This window comes from Papaver somniferum, chromosome 2 (assembly GCF_003573695.1).
Source record: "Papaver somniferum cultivar HN1 chromosome 2, ASM357369v1, whole genome shotgun sequence".
Lineage (NCBI taxonomy): Eukaryota > Viridiplantae > Streptophyta > Magnoliopsida > Ranunculales > Papaveraceae > Papaver > Papaver somniferum.
The window spans coordinates 11815271-11838947 of record NC_039359.1 but is presented as its reverse complement, the minus strand read 5'-3'; the positions used below and the strand labels follow the sequence as shown (position 1 = coordinate 11838947).

At 36.9% G+C, this 23677-nt stretch overlaps 1 protein-coding gene across 1 annotated transcript; it reads left to right on the top strand.

Moving 5' to 3' along the window:
• Positions 1-15060: 15060 nt before the first annotated feature.
• LOC113346909 (receptor-like protein kinase ANXUR2) lies at positions 15061-18273 on the top strand. The gene has a single exon (XM_026590462.1). It carries the CDS (start codon positions 15375-15377, stop codon positions 17940-17942), a length of 2568 nt encoding a protein of 855 aa, XP_026446247.1. The 5' UTR covers positions 15061-15374; the 3' UTR covers positions 17943-18273.
• Positions 18274-23677: the final 5404 nt, after the last annotated feature.

Genomic DNA, 23677 nt, shown 5'->3' with positions numbered 1-23677 from the left:
ACGGATCTTCAACAACAATGATGCTAAACTTACAACATTTGGGATCATTGGAGTACTTGGAAGTGATGAAGATTTCGAGGAATGTTGAAGATTAGACATGTGGAATAGGAGCTCCTAAAGTTTCTTTATCTTTTTTGTATTCCATATGTATTGATAGTTTTGTCACTAAAATTGACAAAGGGGGATATTGTTAGAGCATTGCTCGGTCGAACTCGCATGCGTTGCTATATCAAGCATGTTTGTCAATGTTAGTGATCAAAACTATAAGTCTTGATTTCTAGTCTACTATAGATAAGTCTCGGACTAGGATAGTATGTGTAGTTGAGCTCAAGGACTTCATGGAGATTCATAATACAAGTAGAAGAACTACTCAAGGAACCGGTGGAAATTCTCGACAAAAAGGTATGTGAAGACTTGAACTTATCTATCACTCAAAAGTCTATCTATTATATCTCCTACTTCTAGAGACAAAAATTTGTATGCTATATATATAGACTTAGATTATACACATTTGGTATTTCGAGATGAGTATACCTCGCCTATCTATATCTCGAAATATGTGTTGGTAATCTTTTCGCTTCGACCATGTTAATCTTTACCTAGTGACGAAAGTCATGATATGTTTCAATCACTTTGAAAATTGCTTTGACGAAAAATGGTGTAACAACTATATAACATCCTCTAAGAATGTTTCAATGATTGGAATGAGAGTTTAAATTACATAACCAATGATAGCCATAAGTATTATTGTGGAAACACATATTTGCATAAGTCCTATCCCTTGAACCAAAGTTTGCGATCTTTGTTGATCAAGAGAAACCGGAAGAAAGGGTTGTTGCCAAGTCCACGAACTGCGGAAGTTCTCATCCCGAGAAATTCTGCTGGAGTTGACAAACTAGTTGGGTGAGTACCAGTCCGCGAACCAGCGGAAAGTCTTTGCCAATATTTTCTGCTGGAGTTTGTAAACTCTGCCCGGTTGCTTAAGTCCGCGAACCTAGTGTGCGAACTTAAGAAGGTTATATATCTGAAGATGAATTCTGAACTTAAACTTATAAAGACTAAAAATGCAATTTGCAAACCGTGGCTAGAAAGTTCATGAACCGATTCGAGTGAATCAAATCATCTTGCTTCAATTGTGTCTTGTGTAGTACATAAGATTTCCTTGAAATTGAACAACTCTCTAACTAGTTCATTTGAGTCATTCGAACTAGTTATGGTGAAGAAGAATATGGTTGGTATGAAATGCTCATATGGCTAACCTTTTGGTTAACTATTGCTGAACCAACAATGTACACGTTTGGGTACGGTTAACAAATATAGAAGCGTGCATTTCATTTTTGTATAACAAGCTAAGTTTTCAATCTAACGGTTGAGAAATATTAGCTTGAATCTAAATCAGGTTTTCATCTAACGGTGGATATTGTTTGCTTTGTGACCAAGGTGAAACCCTGATTTGAAAGACTATATAAGGGGACATCTAGCAACTCCTCCAAACTAATCCCCACACCTTACGTGGGATACTAGTTTGTGTGCTAGATTCGGTTCTCCTTTAACCTTTGGTTTTCTTCTTCTAAAACCAGGTTAACGACTTAAAGACTTCATTGGGATTCTGAAGCCAGACTGATACTACTTTTATCGTAGTTGTGTGTTCTGATCTTGCATCTTCTATCGTACGAGTACAATCAGATTGATTGGCTTGAATTAATATCTCCGATAGGCAAGATATAAAAAGTAGTCACAAACATCTTCGTCTCATTGTTTTTGATTCCGCAACATCTTGTTTCGCTACCATACAATTAAGATTGTTGTGAGGTGATTGATTTATCTAGGCTGTTCTTCGGGAATATAAGACCGTATTATCAATTGGTTCCTGTTCACCTTGATTATTATCAAAAGACGAAACAAAAACTGTAGGGTTTTTCTGTGGGAGACAGATTGATCCTTTGATAGACTTGTCTGTGTGAGACATATTTGTTTATTGTCAAAACCTGTGATTTTGGGTCGTAGCAACTCTTAGTTATGGGTGAAATCAGCTAAGGGAATCAAGTGCGCGGTATCCTGCTGGGATCAGAGGCGTAGGGAGTACAACTGTACCTTGGATCAGTGGGAGACTGATTTGGGTTCAACTACAGTCCAGTCCGAAGTTAACTTGGGGTAGGCTAGTGTCTATAGAGGCTTAATACAGTGTGTGTTCAATCTGGAATAGGTCCCGGGGTTTTTCTGCATTTGCGGTTTCCTCGTTAACAAAATTTCTGGTGTCTGTGTTATTCCAGTTTCCGCATTATATTGTTTTATCTTTATAATTGGAATAATACAGGTTGTGCGTTAGATCATCAATTAGAGTAATGCAAAATTTGGTTGTTGATTGTCATTGATTGATCCTTGGATATTGGTCTTTGGTACCATCCAAGTTCTTTCTTGTATTTGATTAGTAGTCGCAGTTTCTATTTGAGGAAATCAAATCAAGAGAGAGAGATATAAACTCGTTGATATAATTTTAATTGATTGGGTCTTGTTGATTCTCCTAAAAGTATATTCGAGTTTGTCCATACAGATTGCTAAGCAAAATATTCGGTGGTGGTGTTAGACCCCCGCTTTTTCAATTGGTATCAGAGCAGGCAAACACGTTCAAGACCTTACAAGTCTGTGTTTGTAGCGATCTGACTCTATAGACAGTAGTGCTATCTCAATAAATGCATCACCAGATCCAGGGATTTCAGAATTCTCTTGCATGACTGATTTAATAAAATCTGTAGAAGAAATTATATCTAAACCTCCACTAGGTTTAAAATCCCATGAAGTGTTTTCAGGGCTTGAAAAGAAGCTTGAGAGCTTATCTCTTAATGTTGAGTTATACCTCCAGAAAGAGAAAGAATCTCTTGACAGGCTAAATCAAGTTATGATGAATAATATTCATGTTGAGGTTGATATTGATTTATTAATCAGTAAGAGCAATGCTCCTCCTCTGCGTAATCCAATTAGTTGTGATAAACTAAACGAATTACAAGAGGAGTTTAAATCTCAGTCATCTGAGTGTATCACCTCAAAGCATGAATTGATTCGTTGCTCAATTCTTGATACTTCCTATCAAGATAGTGGTATTGTCTTCTTTTATGAAGAATCAAGGACGTCTTTTTTTATCAAAAGAGTTTCCCTTCGCAGTACTAAAAACTATCTGCAGAAACTGTTTTTTATAAGTTGGAAAATAAGAATTCAGAAACACAAATCTTTTTGGGTTCTTTTGAAGTTCTTTGATAGACTTATAAAAACAGTTCCTTGGGTGTTTCTCAACACTACAAGATTTAAGAGTTGTTGGAAAGAAACTCTTTCTTGGTGCCATGGTGAGCAAGACATTGTTCACCTCAACACAACTTGTTTGTGTTGAAAGTGCATCCTCACCAAGAAATTCCGTGCTATGTATACAGTGAGGGAAGCACAACAACTGGGGCGCACAGATTATATTCGGTAAGGCTGTGGAATTCAATTGGACTTTTCTAAAAAAGTATGTCTATAAACCTGAGAAAGTTTTATGTTTTTAATTACTTGTTTGAGTACTTATAATGATCCATGTACCTTGATTTATCGTTCATTTCTACGTAACTTGATCTGTGTTTAAGGTTCTTAAATGTTTAGGTTTGAAAACATTAGTTCGGGATGTTTGGACTTCATGGTACACCTACCAGGTATGCATAACATCTTTTAAAATCAAAATCCAGGGGTTTAAGTTCACAGACTTGAAAATTTGTTTGCAAACCCGTTATGCATATTTTCCTATAGACATCGATATTCGATCGACTTGTTTTGGCCGTAACTTCTTCGTCCAAACTCGGAACGAACTCATTATTTTTGCATTCTCTTCCTCTTTGAATTATATTCAAAATGGATATTAGAATTATTGATTTTGGATTAGTTAATATTGGTATTTGTCCCGTATCTTGTTTTGTGTGTTTTGCTCTGTTTCGTCGCACTTGTTCCAATTCTCTTGGACTTGGGCACTTGGATTTATAGAGTAGTACTATTCTAAGCTAATTTATAGATTTTACGAGAATGTTGTTGGTGAATCACAAATAAGTAAGTTCAAAAATGGGCAGTAGTACGCATTACTATGGGATTCTTGAATGTTCACATTCATTTTATGTGAACTATGGTGCATGGTCGTTAATGACTTTGTATGTTCTTCTTTGAAAATATTTTTATACGCCTTTGGTAGCTATTCTTGGTATAAATCCGGGTGAAAAAGATTGATTCTACTCTCTAAGGACAAATCATCTTATATGTGCATCACGAGTTTGTCTTGTTTCCTAGTAAATCTTCTTTTTGTGTTATTTAGAAGAATAACTAGAGTTTGGAATAGCTTTTATTGTGACTACACATAGCTATTATTTTTCATCTTCTTGTTTTTTTTTAGGTTTATTGGTATTAAAATCTAAAAATATTTGGAGGATGATGGTTTGCAGTATTTAATCTTTATGATTTGTTATATTGCAATTTGTTATGGGATATTGGTGTTTACATCCGTGAACTATGTTGTACCATATTTTGTGAAAAGTAAAGTCATTCATGATCGGTATTCATGTATTGATTTAAGGATGAATAGACTTTTGACATATACAAAAGTTAAGCATATATTGTCAATTCTTTGATGGAAGATATGTTAAAATCTTTTGTGTTCAAGGATTATGTCTATTAAAAATCGTTATGCAAATAGTGATGGAAGATATAATGAATCCTTGTGTATTCCACAGTATTGATCTTCACTGATCCATATTTTATGTAATATTGTGAGGCTCCGTAATGTGTCTTATGTTGAGCACGATACAACCAAGTTGATTAATTTTTTATTAGCTTTGTTGGTTGTTCCGTAAAGTACTTTATATTGAACTAAATTAATCATCTTGTTTGGTTATTTAGTTATTGCTCCATAAGTCTTTTTATATCGAGCAAAACAAATGACAATTAAATTGATTACTTTTGTAACTAGTTTGGTTGTGTATTCCAATTAGATTAATTATGGGTTCTCTTGTAGTTAATCTAGTTGAGTATTCTCTTACTCCGTAAGATTCCTCTTATGTTGAGTATATGAACGACTATCCTACTCATTTTCTAATGGGTATGTTAGTCGTATGTTCCGTAAGTTCTCTCATGTCGAGCATAATCAATTAAGTTGATCATTTTTGTGTTTGATTTGATTGCGTATTCCGATTAAATTAATCATGGGTTTACTTGTTATTAATTTGATTGAGTTTTTTGGATATAGAAAATCATTCTCATGGTTTTTAGTGTCCAATAAAAATCCTTCTTTTCTTTTGAAGTTAAGGCCTCTCTTGTTGTTCTCTTGGGAATGACATCTAATGGGGGAGAGTTCTTTTGAACTTGTGCTTAATGGTCATATCTTGAGGGGTGTGCGGCTGTGGAATTTTAAAGGGGTTATCTTGTATCTTTAAACTCCTTGATGAATGCTATTAGCTTTGTATATATGATTGCATCTAAATTAGATGGTATGTATTTTCTTTTATTCATGAAATGTCTCTTACGGAAATTTCATTATGATCCCGTTCTTGTACCTTTGCCAATTTTATTGACAAAAAGGGGGAGAATTAATATGTAGTTCACACTACAAATACATATGGTTTTTGGATCATTGTGTAAGGGAGAGTGGTTTCCATGTGAGAGGAAGTATGGACTAAGGGGGAGTGATACATATCGTCATAATATTATTGTTGAAGTTGTGATACAATTGGACTTTGACACTGTGTAACAATACTATGACACTGTATAAAAATGATTGAGACCGATGCTTTCTCATTGTTATAGCTATGGATCTTCAAGAACGGTGATGCTAAACTTACAACCTTTGGGATCATTGGAGTACTAGGAAGTGACGAAGATTTCGAGGAATGTTGAAGATTAGACATGTGGAATAGGAGCTACTAAAGTTTCTTTATCTTTTTTGTATTCCATATGTATTGATAGTTTTGTCACTAAAATTGATAAAGGGGGAGATTGTTAGAGCATTGCTCGGTCGAACTCGCATGCATTGCTATCTCAAGCATGTTTTTCAATGTTAGTGATCAAAGCTATAAGTCTTGATTTCTAGTCTATTATAGCTAAGTTTCGGACTAGGATAGAAAGTGTAGTTGAGCTCAAGAACTTCATGGAGACTCATCATACAAGAAGAAGAACTACTCAAGGAACCGGTGGAACTTCTCGACAAAGGTATGTGAAGACTTGAACTTATCTGTCACTCAAAAGTATATCTACTCTATCTCCTACTTCTTGAGACAAAAAGTCGTATGCTATATATAAACTTAGATTATACACATTTTATTTTTCGAGCCGAGTATACCTCTCCTATATATATCTCGAAATATGTGTTGGTAAGCATTTTGTTTCGACCATGCTTATATTTACCTAGTGACGAAAGTCATGATATGTTTCAATCACTTTAAAAATTGCTTTGTCGAGAAATGGTGTAACAACTATATAACGTCCTCTAAGAATGTTTCAATGGTTGGAATGAGAGTTTAGATTACATAACCAATGATGGACATAAGTATTGTTGTGGAAACACATATGTGCATAAGTCCTATCCCTTGAACCAAAGTTTGCGAACTTTGTTGATCAAAAGAAACCGGAAGAATGGCTTGTTGCCAAGTCCGCGAACTGCCGAACTTCTCATCCCGAGAAATTCTGCTGGATTTGACAAACTTGTTGCGTGAGTACCAGTCCGCGAACCCAGTCCGCGAACCGGCGAAAAGTCTTTGCCGAGATTTTCTGCTGGAGTTTGTAAACTCTGCCCGGTGAATTAAGTCCGCGAACCTAGTGTGCGAACTTAAGGAGGTTATATATCTGAATACGATTTCTGAACTTAAACTTATAAAGACTAAGGAATGCAAATTGCAAACCATGGATATAAAGTTTATGAACCGATTCAAGTGAATCAAATCATCTTTGATTCAATTGTGTCTTGTGTAGTACATAAGATTTCCTTTCAATTGAACAACTATCTAACTAGTTCATTTGAGTCATTTGAACTAGTTATGGTGAAGAAGAATATGGTTGGTATGAAATGCTCATATGGCTAACCTTTTGGTTAACTATTGTTGAACCAACAATGTACACGTTTGGGTACGGTTAACAAACCTAGAAGCGTGCATTTCATTTGTGTATAACAAGCTAAGTTTTAGATCTAACGGTTGAGAAATATTAGCTTGAATCTAAATCAGGTTTTCATCTAACGGTGGATATTGTTTGCTTTGTGACCAAGGCGAAACCCTGATTTGAAAGACTATATAAGGGGACATCTAGCAACTCTGCAAAACTAATCCCCACACCTCACGTGTGATACTAGTTTGCGTGCTAGAGTCGTTTCTCCTTTAACCTTTGGTTTTCTTCTTCTAAAACCAGGTTAACGACTTAAAGACTTCATTGGGATTGTGAAGCCAGACCGATACTACTTTTATCGTAGTTGTGTGATCTGATCTTGCATCTTCTATCGTACGAGTATATTCAGATTGATTGGCTTGAGATTAATATCTCCGATAGGCAAGATATAAAAAGTAATCACAAAAATCTTCGTCTCATTGTTTGTGATTTCGCAACATCTTGTTTCGCTACCATACAATTAAGATTGTTGTGAGGTGATGTATTTATCTAGGCTGTTCTTCGGGAATATAAGACCGGGTTATCAATTGGTTCCTGTTCACCTTGATTATTATCAAAAGACGGAACAAAAACTTTAGGGTTTTTCTGTGGGAGACAGATTGATCCTTTGATAGACTTGTCTGTGTGAGACATATTTGTTTATTGTCAAAGCCTGCGATTTTGGGTCGTAGAAACTCTTAGTTATGGGTGAGATCAGCTAAGGGAATCAAGTGCGCGGTATCCTGCTGGGATCAGAGGCGTAGGGAGTACAACTGTACCTTGGATCAGTGGGAGACTGATTGGGGTTCAACTACAGTCCAGTCCGAAGTTAGCTTGGAGTAGGCTAGTGTCTGTAGTGGCTTAATATAGTGTGTGTTCAATCCGGACTAGGTCCCGGGGCACCCCTTTTTGTTAACGAAGAAAGCGCAAATGCAGAAAAATTCCGGGACCTAGTCCAGAATAAACACACACCGATTATAAATTGTTACACTAATTTCCTACTACCAATTCGGACTAGATGTAATACCTTCTACAACCATATTCAATCACTTGTATAACTCCTAGAAGAACACCGATTCTCTTTAGGAATTCCTTTTGTAAAACTTCTAACATAACACAAATTCTCTTTAGAAGTTATTCTCGAAAATCTTCTGGCAGAACAAAGTTCTCTTCAGAAGCACTCTCAAAAATCTTCTAGAAGAATGTTAGTTCTCTTTAGAAAATATAACAACAACGTTGATACTTTTCGATCTTTTGTTTTCACAAAACACCGATTTGATTTCCCTTTAGATATGAATCAAGGTTTTGGAAATCTTGTGTTTTTTTTTTTTTTGATAAAAACAATAGCTAAGTAAAAGTAAGATCAAAACAAACTTGTAGATTAGGGTTTATTATACTCTTCAAAAATGGAAGAGAAACCTAATTATTCTATAACAAGAACAACTAGAATAAATCTAGAGATATCTTGTTTAAAATTTCTTAAGGATTTTTACTAGATACCTTAATCGAAGTTTTCGTTCTAGTTCCGATTTCGACTAACAAGTGTTGGTATACGATCAAGAACTGAAATCTATCAAAACCTAAGGTTTATGATCAACAACTCTTGAATGGTACTATATCAGAAGAGAAGACCTTAGAATAGACAAGAAGTGAAAAACCTAGATTACAAGTTGTACAACAATCACAAAGATTATTATCAACTCGGCTTTGTGATACCTAATACAAAGACTTTTATCTCACTCTTGTTCACAAAGAACAGAAGACATGAAAAACAACCTTACAAATCTTACACCAATTTTACAAAGGGGATGAAAAACGTGTAGCACTCACGAACCCTTTATTTATAGTGAACAAGGTAGCTTGAAAGCTAAGCAAAGGTATTTTCCCTTTTCAATATTCTCCTAATTTTGAGAGTCTTTCCTAAGTTACAACTCTTGCCAAAATAATTAAACAAATAATTAATTTAGCAAATATTGTATTTATGTGAGTAAATCACAATTTATGTTTGGAAGGAATTAAAAAATATCACAAACACTTTATATATGGTAATCAAATATGTTTGGAGTAATAGCTATCTTGCCTAGATAAGGAAACATTAAAAACTTGACCAGAAAAGGCTTCTAGTCACGTAATTGGGCTCAAGCCCGTGAACCGTTACAAACAGTTCGTGGATTGATTCCTACTAACGAACTGTAACAATTACAACAACATTTATAATTGTTACTTTAATAAATCACTCATAACTTCATCTTTATAACTCAGAATTGAGTGATTCTTGGCTCGTTGAATTCGTAAGCTCATTTTCTATAACATGAGAACCTTTCCAGGGATAAAGGTCATTGTCACAAACGTCGTGGCTCAAATGACCTCTAGTATATATACATAAATGTACATTCCGTCATAGGAATTGTTCCATAGAGTGAGCATTTGTTTCATAGATTAGAAATATAGAACTAATCAAGAATCCAAATGAAATCAATTACCACATACCTTTGTTGATGAAGTCCTCGTTGATGTCTTCTTGCAATCTTCAATCTTCATCCTTTAAGAATAACTCTTCTTAGACCTAATCTAGTCTGAAACTAATTTTAGTATACTAAATCAAGAATGTGTTTTGGCAACTAAATTTGACAAATAGATTGACATACCAATGCTAGTGTGTTCAACCGATCAATGCTCTAACACTACCCTCGACCTCCAACTTAAACTCATAAAAACTGGACAAACTCTATTAGAATGGAACAAAGAAACCTTTGGCCACCTGTCAACTATGATCGAGAAATCGACAGCCAAGATAAAGAATGCACAACATCAATGTGCAACCCAATCGGGCACCGACCTGGAATTCTAGCTACATCAAGAAAAACAGCTAAGAATAGATCATGTAGAACTTTTAAAATGGCATGCGACATACTGGCAACAAAGATTTATAATTCAATGGTTATGATCGGATGACCTCAACACAACCTTTTTCCATATTGAAGCTACCATTCACAGAGCCTGTAACAATATACAAAAATTACAAGATCCACAAAACATCTTGATCAATAAGAAGGAAGACGTTGTTCAGCTATACTGGATCATTACTCTCAACAATATGAGGCCCTGCCTACAGTGATAAATGAAGACCTGTTTACAAATATCAGACCAAGATTAGCTCCCAGACAATCAGACCTACTTACGAAGGAGGTAACTACAACGGAAATCAAACAATCCCTCTTCTCCATAAATTCCGAAAGTGCTCAAAGTCAGGATGGCTATACAAGTAAGTTTTTCAAAGTTTACTGGGAAACAACTCATCAACAATTAATAGCAATGGTTCAGAGTTTTTTTTTAATAACCTAAAATGCATACTCTCATGAATCACACAAACATAACACTAATAGCTAAAATCGACCACCCTTCAAAACCATCTCAGTTCAGACCCAGAGGGATCTGTAACGTCACATATAAATCATTTCAAAAATTCTAGTAAAACCGAATTAGACCCCTTCTCCCCTTTTTAATAAGTCCTTTCCAAGGCGCTTTTGTTCCACAAAGATCAATACATGATAACATAACAATTGCAGGAGAACTCTTCCATAATCTCAAAACCTCGAACCTCACCAAAGATCCAAAAATAGCTCTCAAACTAGATATCCAAAAATCCTATGATAGCTTGGATTGGGGATTCATCAAAACTTGGATTTCCATCAGCCTTTATTGACTACATTATGCTATACTTCACAACAGTGACATACTTAATCAACATAAATGGTACACCCCATGTCTACATCACTCCAATCAGAGGTATCAGACAAGGAGACCCGCTATCTTCCTATATTTTTATCATTTGTGCGGAAATCATATCTACAAATCTAGGAAACCCTCAAAACTAAAAGTTGGTTCGGGGACTAAACATATCAAAAAAAGCACCACCCATTATTCATTTAATGTACGCAGATGATTTACTGATCACATATAAAGCTTCCAACTAGAGTAACCAGCATCTTAAAACCCTACTCCACTCATATAACACATCTGTAGGAAAGATAGTTAACACTTACAAATCAATAATCATGCACTACCCAAATCTAGACTAATTCAAGGTAAACGAACTTCAACAATTCTTCAATATGCAGACTACTTCAAAACCTCCAACCTACCTAGGAGTCCAGTTCAAACATGGCAGAGTTTCCAATCAAACCTTTTTCCCCTCCTACAAACACTAGCCCAAAAAGCTAAATGATGGATGACAAAATTCCTAACTCCATCCGGAAGACTCACTCTCATCAAAATATCCCTAATTACCACCTCAAACTACATTATGCAAACACAAAATCTACCCTGCAATGTTCATAAACAAATAGATAGTATCACCAGAAATTTCTTCTGGGGACATGACTCAGCAATTAAAAAACTTCACCGTATAGGTTGGGATAAAGTAAAAAAACTGATATCCAAAGGAAGATTAGGAATAAGGAAGAATAGTGATCATAATAAGGCACTTCTCATGAAGAGAATATGGAATTTACATGAACAACCTAATTATATATGCGGAAGTCTCTTCAGTGCAAAATATCTCGATCAACAACCAATTCTTCAGGGCATTAATTCCATACCATCCTCTTCCAATCCTCAATGGAGACAATTGGGTTTTATTGTCCTTACCGTGCACAATTTGGTTTTCCATCGTATTGGAGCTGGATTATCAACTCCGATAGAAGCCAATTGGATTCCACACTCAACAACCCTAGACCCATCATAATTCTACCCAATCCGAAGGGTAGCAGATATCATCGACCCAATTTCCCACTCCTGGAATTATGAAAAATTAAGCACCCTCCCCAACCCAATAATCCAAAATATCATGAACATCCATCTTCCCAAAAATAGCCCCCAAGACAAAATTATCTGGATACACTCAAAATCTGGAAACTACACTACCTCATCGGGATACAAATGTCTAACCCATGGTTAACCAACTCACACCCCTTCACCGCCTACAAAATTCCTATGGACTTTACCATGTCCACCAAAAATTCGGATTTTCTTGTGGAAAGCCATCAATGAAGGATTACCAACCTTTTCACTCTTACATCACATCCATCTGACCAACTCAGACATATGCCCCAGATGCAACACTGATCCAGAATTGGCAAGTCACCTTCTAATTCACCGTCCAACAACAAGTACCTCATGAAACACCTTATTCACTCAACTTTCATTTCACCTAAATCTAGCACCACCACCCACCCACCCCACCCCCCACTCTTTCACCTTAACACCTCAGACAACCATTTCCCAAATCCTTCAACTACCTGCGTCAACATCTGTAAGCTCCTCTTCTTGTTTTCTATTCTGAACCTTATGGCTATCTAGGAATAACCTAATATACCAATAAAAGCAAACAACTTCAGAAGAAATCCTAGCATGGGCTCAGAAACTACAATAAGAATTCTACGGGGCTCTACACACTTCACCACCAATTATATCAGGAGATGCACCGATATTTAACCACCTGACGAGGGACAAAAGGATATCAAAAATATCGGTAGGATGGTCCGTTCCAAACATAAATTGGATTAAGATTAACACAGATGGAGCATCCAGAGGTCACCCAGGATTTAGGGGGAAGGGTTCATGTGCAGAAATTCTGATGCACGAACTGTAATGGGTCTAGCTCGGTCACTAGGAATTACAACCGCTTTAACTGTAAAAACTTGGGCTCTGCTATTGGCATCAAGAGCAGCAACAAAAAGGCAATGGCCAAGAGTTATCTTTGAAATGGATCCATAAAACCTTTTGCATTTCATCACTTCATCTACCCCCCACCTTGGCACATATCAGGGATGATTGAGGAAATAAAAATCAGATTTAGACAAAATTCTGCAGGCTGCTATTCAGCACAACTACAAGGAAGGAAATCAAGCGACAGGCTGGTTAGCCAATCATGCGGCAAATGGAAATCAAACGGGGAGTTTAATTATCAACCAAAATATGGGACCAGACAATCCCATCTTTTATTAGTCAATTCCATGACTCCATGAGTATTACATACCCACGACAAATTGTAAACTAATTTCCTTTTATTTAATTACATGCTTCAAAGAAAATAATAATTCCTAATGAATATAAGGTCAAAGATGGTCACCAGACTCTAAAACGAGTGCAAATTTGTGCACTCGCTGAAATCGGGGTGGGAATTCCCCATCGTGTTTGGTGGGATTAATATAGCAAAACTGGATGATGATTTTACATTTTTATTTTTAGTCATATATTTATTTATTTTCTCTTTCCTTTTCTTCCAAATATACATCAAACCATTTTCTTTGCTAAAAGAATACGTGATTATCTTTTGTCACCATTCATATTGGTTGAATTCCAAACCATTTTCTTTGTTAAACGAAAAGAAGATGTGATTATCTTTTGCTACCATTCATATTGGATAGATTGCAATCAACGCTGATTTTGATCAAAAATAAATAAATCAATGTTGTTAATTACCGAATTGTAGACCTATGTTGTATTAGGTGCTAGGCGAGACAAGGCGCCAAGCCTAACGCCTAGTGCCTAGGGCGCGCCTAGGCGTGGAGGAAATGTTGAGATTATTAGTCCCACATTGTCTGGGTAATCTAAGATCCTGCGGTTTATAATTCTATGGGCCACTCCACTCATTGCCAATTGGTTTTGAATTGGATGTCCGTATTCTAACATGGTACCGGAGCCGGCTATTTGCGACGAGTCTTTTGACCGCGTCTTTACTTCGCGTCACCCGATTTAGTTGTCCATGAGGCTACACGTGAGGGGACGTGTTGAGATTATTAGTCCCACATTGTCTGGACAATCTAAGATCATGCGGTTTATAACTCTATGGGTCACTCCACTCATTGCCAGCTGGTTTTGAGTTGGATGACTGTATTCTACGGTGAAAAATTACAAATCTCAAACTTCAGTGATACCCTTGGCGCCTTTTTCTCCTAGGCGATGGTCCAACGCCTCTAGTCTTTTACAACATAGCTGTCGACCCTGATTGGTTTTTTTTGTTTATTTTTTGAAGCATGATACTGATTGATAATCATCAACATACATGAGAACTTCTGCAGTGATAAAAATTTCAGCTCTTTGCCGATTAATTAATTAACCAATACAAAATTCCAGCACAAAAAACCCATCCTTCTGGTTTCCTTCATTACACTTACAGCAAAGTCATCACTAAGGTATGAATTTCAATCAATTTCATTGAATTTGATCGTTTGACCAAACCTAATTGCTTGTATTTGAATTGGTGATCAGTTCACAGTTGCTCATCTTAAAGAGAGAACAGCACCATCACAACCTACTCTGAATTCGCCTTCATCGTCATCTTCTAGCTATAGTGCTATAGCAGCGTAAATCTATCAAGCAATTAGGGATTTTAGAGACGGAAAACAAAAATAAAACAATTTTTTTTTCAGTAGTCTCTTTTTCAAGAGTATTAATAACCGATCAACGATGAAGAAAAAATATAGAAAGAGCGAATACCAGTGCTTAGATTCAAATCTTCCGTGGAGAAAATAAAAGGAAGTCATCATATCTTGGTTTAGATACAGAAAGAGAAAATAATAAATATACATAAAAATAATAAATATTCATCAAAAATTGTGTGTTAAAAATGGAAAATACGGTTACAAATAGAAAAAGTAAAACCACTGTCCGGTTTTGCAAAATCAACCCCACCAATCAGGAGAGGGGGAATGTCCACCCCGGTTTCATCGGGGTGCACAAATTTGCACTCCTCTAAAACAATCTCTAATCTAGAAAAATAAAACGTAAAGTTACAAGTTTAGAGTTTTAATTGCCACTTTTAATGGAAATCCAATCGTTTCAAACTTAGTGTTTCTCATATTCAGGTTCATTGTTTCCTCCTTCACCCATCTCTAACAAACTTAATTCTTCTCTCCCCAAAACAAACACTAAACTAATTGAGGTAGTAACCACAACAGGAATAAACAAAATTCATCTTCTCTGTTTTTTCATCATTTTCCTGGTTCTCTAGCCACAGATAGAAGAACCAAGGTAAGTCTAATGTTCCTCCATGATGAGGAAAAGATGGATTAAACCAATCCAAATCAAATTATAACAAAAGGAAAATCTAGCTTTTTATTCTTCTTTTGTTCAAGGGGTACAGGAAAACATTTCATTAATTCTTTAAGTTCTTCACCATTACACATTACTCTGTTTTCCTGTACACCCTTCCAATCTATAAAGCTATGGATAGCAGAACCCAGATTTTGTTTCGTCTGTTTTCTTTGGTTTTTGTTTTGAATTCGCTTCATCAATTGAGTGCTGCTGCAACGGATACTAGTTATTTTCTTTCATGTGGTGCTGCGAATACGGGTATTGATTCTGACGGTAGAAAATGGGAACCAGATACAAAATATCTTGTTTCATCAGATAATTCAATTCTTGCGACAGCTCAATTTCAAGATCCATCTCTTCCATCTCCTGTTCCATATATGACTAGCAGAATCTTCAATAAAGAATCAACATATACATTTCCTGTGGCGTCGGGTAAACGGCATTGGCTTAGGCTGCATTTCTATCCTTCTAATTACAATTCTTTAAATCCCAGCGATTCGTATTTTTCGGTTGTCGCGGGAGGAGTCACTCTGCTCAGCAATTTCAGTGCTTCTATTACAGCATTAGCACTGACTCAATCTTATATTATTAAAGAGTTTTCTCTCATTTCGTCAGACGACAAGGTTCTCAACATCACTTTCAAACCCTCTCCGGATTACGAAGGCTCTTATGCATTTGTTAATGGGATTGAAATTGTAGCAATGCCCGATCTGTTCAAGCCAGCAAATTTGGTTGGTATGTCCGATCAGACAGTTGAAACCGCGACATCAACTTTGCAGACATTGTTCAGGTTGAACGTTGGTGGACAGTATATTCCAGCAGTTAACGACTCCGGTCTGACACGAACATGGTATGACGATACTCCTTATCTCTACGGCGCTGCAGTTGGTGTTACTGGTAAGGCTGATGGTACTAAGATTGAATTTGCAAAGGACTACCCCCAGTATACCGCTCCATATGATGTGTACGCCACATTCAGATCAATGGGTCCAGATTCGCAACTCAACAAAAATTTCAATCTAACATGGGTTTTTCAAGTTGATGGAAACTACATGTATGTTGTGAGACTTCATTTCTGTGAGCTAATAAATTCCAAGCCTAACCAGAGAGTTTTTGACATCTATGTCAACAACCAAACGGCAGAAGCAGCAGCTGATGTAATTGCTTGGTCTGGAGGCCAAGGAGTCCCATTTTATAAAGATTATGCAATTTTTGTGAATGATGGACCGGGGGACGAAGAGATATGGGTTGCTCTTCACCCTACTGTATCAGAAAAGCCAGAAACTTACGATTCACTGCTAAATGGGATGGAGATTTTCAAGGTGAACAGCACTAATGGAAGTCTTGCTGGGCCAAACCCAAAGCCATCAGATATGTTGCTTAAAGCTCAGCCTGAGGAGGCTAAGGAATTTGAATCAGATAAAAAGGGAAAAGGCGCCATAATTGGGGTTTCTTGCAGTGCTGCTGCTCTTGGTTTCCTTGCTGCTATTTGCATTGCCTTCCATCACAATAAAAAGAAGAGTGAGGGATCTGACTCTGGTTTAACTTCTGGTTGGTTACCTCTATATACGCATTCGACAACCTCGAGCAAAACATCCAACTCTAACAGGAGCTGTACTAGTAGCCATCTCTCTTCACTGGCAGCCGGTCTTTGCCGGCATTTCTCCTTGCCGGAGATCAAACAAGGTACGAAAAACTTTGACGAGTCTCAAGTTATTGGTGTTGGAGGTTTTGGTAAGGTTTATAAAGGAGTTATTGACGGAGGGACTAAAGTTGCCATTAAAAGAGCAAACCCATCTTCAGAGCAAGGTGTTCATGAATTCAGGACTGAAATTGAGATGCTTTCGAAGCTTAGACACAGGCATTTGGTGTCTTTGATAGGTTTTTGTGAAGAAGATGATGAAATGATTTTGGTTTACGATTACATGGCTCATGGAACTCTGCGAGAACATCTCTATAAGCACAACAAAACTCATCTTGAATGGAAGCAGAGACTGGAAATTTGTATCGGAGCTGCAAGAGGACTGCATTACTTACACACAGGTGCCAAGTACACCATTATTCACAGAGACGTAAAGACGACTAACATTCTTGTAGACGAGAATTGGGTAGCTAAAGTTTCTGATTTTGGTCTATCAAAAACTGGTCCAGATATGAACCAGACGCATGTTAGTACAGTTGTGAAAGGAAGTTTTGGTTATTTGGATCCTGAGTACTTTAGAAGACAACAATTAACGGAGAAATCCGATGTTTATTCTTTCGGTGTCGTTCTCTTTGAAGTGTTAACGGCAAGGCCAGCATTGAATCCAAGTCTTCCAAAAGAACAAGTTAGTCTTGCGGACTGGGCATTACATTGTCAAAAGAAGGGAGTTCTTGAGGACATAATAGATCCTCATCTGAAAGGAAAAATCAACCCAGAGTGTTTGAAAAAATTTGCAGAAACAGCCGAGAAGTGCCTGTCTGATCACGGAGTTGACCGTCCGTCGATGGGTGATGTTCTTTGGAATCTTGAGTTTGCACTTCAATTACAAGAAAACCTTGTAGGAGATGGCGCAGCTAAGAAGACTTCCGAAAGGCCTGCACCTCCTGCACCTGCAATCAGTCTCCATGGCTTGGAGCTTGAAAATGAGACCACAGATGCAGATGGCTTAAACACAAGTGCGGTATTCTCACAACTCATCAACCCACAAGGAAGATAAGTAGAATTTTCCGGAGATCAATGAAATTTTTATGCTGTAAACACTAGAAAATCAGATAGAATGACATCTACAAACAAACAACAGTAAAACCAGAAACTGATCGAATCACTTTTTCTCGTCTTTGTACTTCGTATTTGATCTGGTTTCGATATATATCTTCTTTTCTGTTAGTATATTGTATACGTAGGCAGTCTGTTGAACAAAAACATATGGGTACATTGTATTAAGCTTTGAACAAAATCTCTGTCTCTCCATTATGTTTAAACTCCAGCTCTGTCTGTTATTCTATTTATATTCATGTGTGTTATATAATATACTCGGTTTTAGTATCTTTTTTGTTGCGGTTAGAATCACAGAAATGTATACGGAATGCAGTTTTTCATTAGTAAACAACTTTCTTCATACTGTTCACAAACTTTTTTTTTAAGCTTTGGGTACAACTGATTGCTCTATCCTTGGTTTTACCAATAATGTTGGATGTGTTTAAGAGGTTCAAGGGGTACTGATTCGTTCATTGCCGTTTAATCATTAGTTGAAAAAAGAAAATCAAAATTACACCCCAAACCCAAAATAACACAGCGGACTCTTTCAGTTGAATAAAGTGGGAAAAATCTACCAACGTTATATTAATTATAACACAGCGGACACCCAATAAATATATCCTCATTCTACAATAAATATGTCCATACTTTTTTTATAACCTTATCCATTTAATATTAGATTATCTTAATATTCTAACTCATATAATATTTTTCTTTATTTTAAAATGAAACAAATTTCTTCCTCTACCACTTCACTACCACCACTAACACCACCACCGCCAACATTCAACTACTATTCCACCACCACCGTTCAACAACCACCACCTACCAATCGCCACCACCACTAATATTTCACCACCACTCCTTAAGCACCACCATTACACCACCACCAGTCCTCCACCACCACTAGTCTGTTGTCGCCGCCACCACTAGTTCGTCGTCGTCGCCGCCGCCGCCACCACCATCACCGCCGCTGGTTCAGATATTTTTGTATCAACAACAGTAGTTGATCCAAATAAAAATAGAACCAACAGTAGAAGTTGATCTAGTTTAGGGGATCAACAACGATAGTTGATCCAAAAAAAAAGGATCAACAGTAGAAGTTGATCCAATTTAGTGGATCAACTTCCATTGTTGATCCATGTAAAATGGAGTGAACTTGGCGTGAGTCAAACATGCATCATCTGACATGGAGTCAGTCATGCTACCATTGCACCACAAGTTCAACATTGGAAGAAATTTACATGATTTAAACTACAAGCATGATTATACTTATCCAAGGAAATATCGTCAACAATAGGAGTTCAAAGGATCAATAACAACAGTAGTTGATCCCATAAAAAATTGGGTCAACAACAGGAGTTGATCCATATAGATGGATCAACAACCATAGTTGATCCAATAAAAAATTGGGTCAACAACAGGAGTTGATCCCATAGATGGATCAACAACCATAGTTGATCCAATAAAAAATTAGGTCAACAACAGGAGTTGATCCCACAAAATGGATCAACAACAACAATTGATCCCATAAAAACATATAAACAACAACAAATTGATCATTACCTGTAGCTTCATAAACACCAACAGCTTCAAGACCAGCTTCAAAACCAATCTCGACAACTACAACAACCAGAACCACCATTCTACTACTATTTCCATGACTAATTTCTCATTCGTACCTCTCCACCATTACCGTCACCAACAAATCACACATCTCCAGCACCACCACCACCACCAAAACAACCAGAACCAAAATCCAACACCAATTTCCTCATTCCAATCAAAACCACCTCCATCTACATCATTAATTTTTTAGTTATAAACTATTCTCATCTATGTCACAATCACTTACAATGCCACCAGTACCGAAAGAAAATTAGATTCAAATACATACCTCATCTGTCGTCGCTGCTACACCACCACCATAAATCGTAACCTAAACCAGATCTCGATCTATAATTGAAACCTAAAATCAGATCTCGATCTATTTGAATCCGATTTCAAATTCAGTTTATGAAAGAAGAAGAAGAACAAGGTGTCATCTGTTGATGATAATTCGATTAAATCCTGAATCCATTAGCGGCGGAGAAGGTGGTCGTAGTTGCAGAGGTGTTGGTGGAGCGATCTGATTTTAGGTTACGATTTAGCGGCGGAGAAGATGGTGAAGGTGGTGAAGCGACAGACTAGAAACGAAGAAGAATGAAACGAAGATGGTTACGATGGAGATGGTGCTGGTGGTGGTGGTGGAGCGATGGAAATGGATGGCGCTGCTAATTAGAAAAGAAGAAGAAATAAGTAGGATGATAGATATGAGGACAAATTTGGAAGAAATAAAAACCTTATTGGACCCCTGATGGGCTTAGGGATGAAGAGGAACATATTTATTGTGTGATAAGGATATTTGTATAGACCATCAAAGTAGGGACAAATATTAAATTACCACATCTACCAATGTCAATGTTGCATTTTGTGGACTGGGCATCAAGAGATTAACTAGAATTAACTGCTTTTAAAAGAGTTGGCATTCTCGTGTGAAGGTCAGATGTGACAAAAGTCATGCAAAAGAGACAAGTTCAGTCCAATTTAACTTCCAACTGTTGGAAATTTTTTCACGGCGTTCGTCCTGCATTTGGCTGTGTACGATCTGGTGGGCCTCATGAGAGGCCACTACCGCTAAAACCTATAGCTCCAACAATGACATAATGGATTTTTAGTTGACTCATCCCATAGGAAAATGTTACTCGGTCAAGAACCAGACCAGGCCTGTCCACCGTGGCTCTCCATGATTAACACCCTTTCGAAAAAGTTTGGAATCCGAAAATCCCCCAGGCTAGTCTACTCAGCTTTTTTAAAATCTCAAAGTAAATAAATTAATAAAAAATGTGTTGCATTGGAATCAAAGCAAAACATAAAAAGGCAGAGAGTTTCTTATTCGTCATAGTAGTAGAGTTATATGGATACAAATATCTTATACATACATGGAAAGATAGACCCTAGGTATCTAGTTGGGCCGCACATCTATGGGTCGTAGAGCCCTACAACACTCCCCCTTGTGCGATCCAATAGAACTTCATATGCAGTGCTTCACATATAGTTCTTCGAATGTAGTTCTTCAAATGTCATCCCCCCTTGATGACTTGTGCTGAAATTAATTTCCTCATTAAAACTTTGACAAGGAAAAACCCAGTGAGACAAAACCTTGGTACAACTCTTCACATGTTTTCTCGTACTTTACATGTAGTACTACGATCTTCAAAGACCGATGAGTCTAAGTTAAAACTTCGTCAGTAAAAACCCAGAGGGACAAAACCTGAACTAAAGAGAAAGAGTAAAATATTAAGAAAACTTAGAACATAGTTGGACTCGAATATGCCGCTTCATTAAAACCTTGACAAGGAAAATTCAGTAGGACAAGACCTTCACGAAGAGAAAAGATTACAACGTGACAGATGCAAGTAAAGGTGATCCGTTGTGGATAATCACTTTGCTCCTTTGATTAGTTGCTTCACAACTCCTTAGGAAAAAAATCCTCGTGGGAAAGACAATAGCCTTAGTTGGGAAATTACTTCTCGGTGTTTGTTGTTGTCTCATTAAAAACCTTGCCGATCGAGTAACAAAACCCTATGGGAAAAAGTAACCTCGATGAAGGAAAATAGTACAACACAACTTCAATTTCGAAGTAAAATATGTCGACATCATATCCTTGGATCCTTCCCCTGATGTCGGCATCTCCCCTGATTACTTTCAGAGTTGTTCCAGACAGTTCCTTTAGTCATGTAATTTTCGAAACTGAATATCGGTAATAACTTAGAAAATAGTCTAACATATATCCCTCTGAGTACTTTCATTGGAGAAGAGATTATTGTTCCTTCATAATAAACAACCTTTGGATTGCAGTTCCTTGAGCATTCCCTTTTTATGTCTTTGCAGGGATAAAAAAAACTCATGTCAATGGTTACTTTTAAGTATATGATTACTTTCATTATACCATTCGAATGACGTTGCGTTGGCGCTGAGCTATATCTAGCTAACAAGTTCACTGAGGATGTAACATTTGGTCGAATACATTATGCTAAGAACAATAATGTGTCTATTTTAATTATATAAGGGAAATTCATCTCCGACACATCTTCGTCATCTTCCTTTAGACAAATTGGTCGTTTACTTACATTTGAACCTCGACTAACCATGGGAGTGCTAGCAGGATGCATGTCCTTGTTAAAATGCTTGACAACTTTAGACCTATGCAAACTGATGGAATAATATACCACAAGCTCAATTTTCAATCGAGCTTTCCCCAGGTTTCTCGTCTCAAATTTGGATTTAGAGTAGCTTGTAGGATCTCTTATTACATCAAGTGCACCCATCATGTCTACAACATCAACATATGTAGATACAATTCCAAATCAGAAACTTGCTTGTGAATACGCAAGGAAAAGTACCTTACTTGTCTATCCCCTCCAAATCAATAGCCACTTAGACGGTTCTACCACATTCACATGATTGTTTCAACCCGTAAGTGAATATCCATTCTAATTGTAAACACACTTTGTGGTCTAAAGTCACTTGATTTGGGCCTTGATAATATCTTTTATATCTTGATTCTTTCAGAGATACGTATCAACCACATACATATGCTGCATTTCAAGTCCTTTTGAAATTACCAAGCTAACTAAGTAGCGGAATGCTATAACGTTCATTATAAGAGGACAATTCCAGGGCTTCGTGAGAAACCTCGCACCACAAGGCGAGTCTTGATACTTTGAGACTTCATTCTTCCCACTGTGCTTTATGAAAAATAATAATTATGTATGTCCCATAGGCTTTACACTTGGTTGGTTAGCACTACCATACCAAATACTTGTATATTTGTCAAAGAACCAAGTTCTACCTGAATTGTGTAGGCCAAATATGCTCTTTGTTGACACTAAACAATAATAAGCATGGCTCGATCTCATTGTGATCTATTTTCTTGAGCAACTATATATAAAAATAATCATTAATATACTCGCACGATCTTTCCATTGACTCGTGTGTGTTCTCTTAATCCTTTAGGATTTCATTGCTCTCTGGAATCATTAAACTTCAGAGCGTCCTCCAGTATTGATTCATGGACATAGTCAGAGAAAATCAAATGAGATTATTTCATTAATGATACAAATTAGGTTGTGCCTTACTCATCTACTTCCTTTCTAGGTGAGTATTGATCGAACCTGGTGGTCTCTCCATCTTCCTTTATGGAGCCATGGTCTTAACTACACTTCCACCAAGTATAGTTGCAACACCTTAGTCTATGGTGTACCCTATACTGAGGATTTCTAACCTTTCAGGAACATTTTTAGCTGGTATGTGTGATCTTGTCACGTTGCCAATATCAGTGCATTTTCTGTAATCGATTATTCTTTGTCACTTCACATTTACATTTGTGGAGCACAAGAATCAATATGAGACACCGTGGTAACACATCACGACAATTCCTATTGTTCCCTTAGAAAATACTTTTTCTTATCTCCCCCTAACAACGGGAAGACTATCTCATTAAAATGACAACTCGCGGATCTAGCGATAAGAAACCTCCTTCCAAAGGTTTTAAAACGCGGATAATTGTTGGGACTAAATATCCAACATAACTACTTAATCGTTTTCGTGAACCATCATAGTACGACGTGGACTCGTAATGGCACATATATA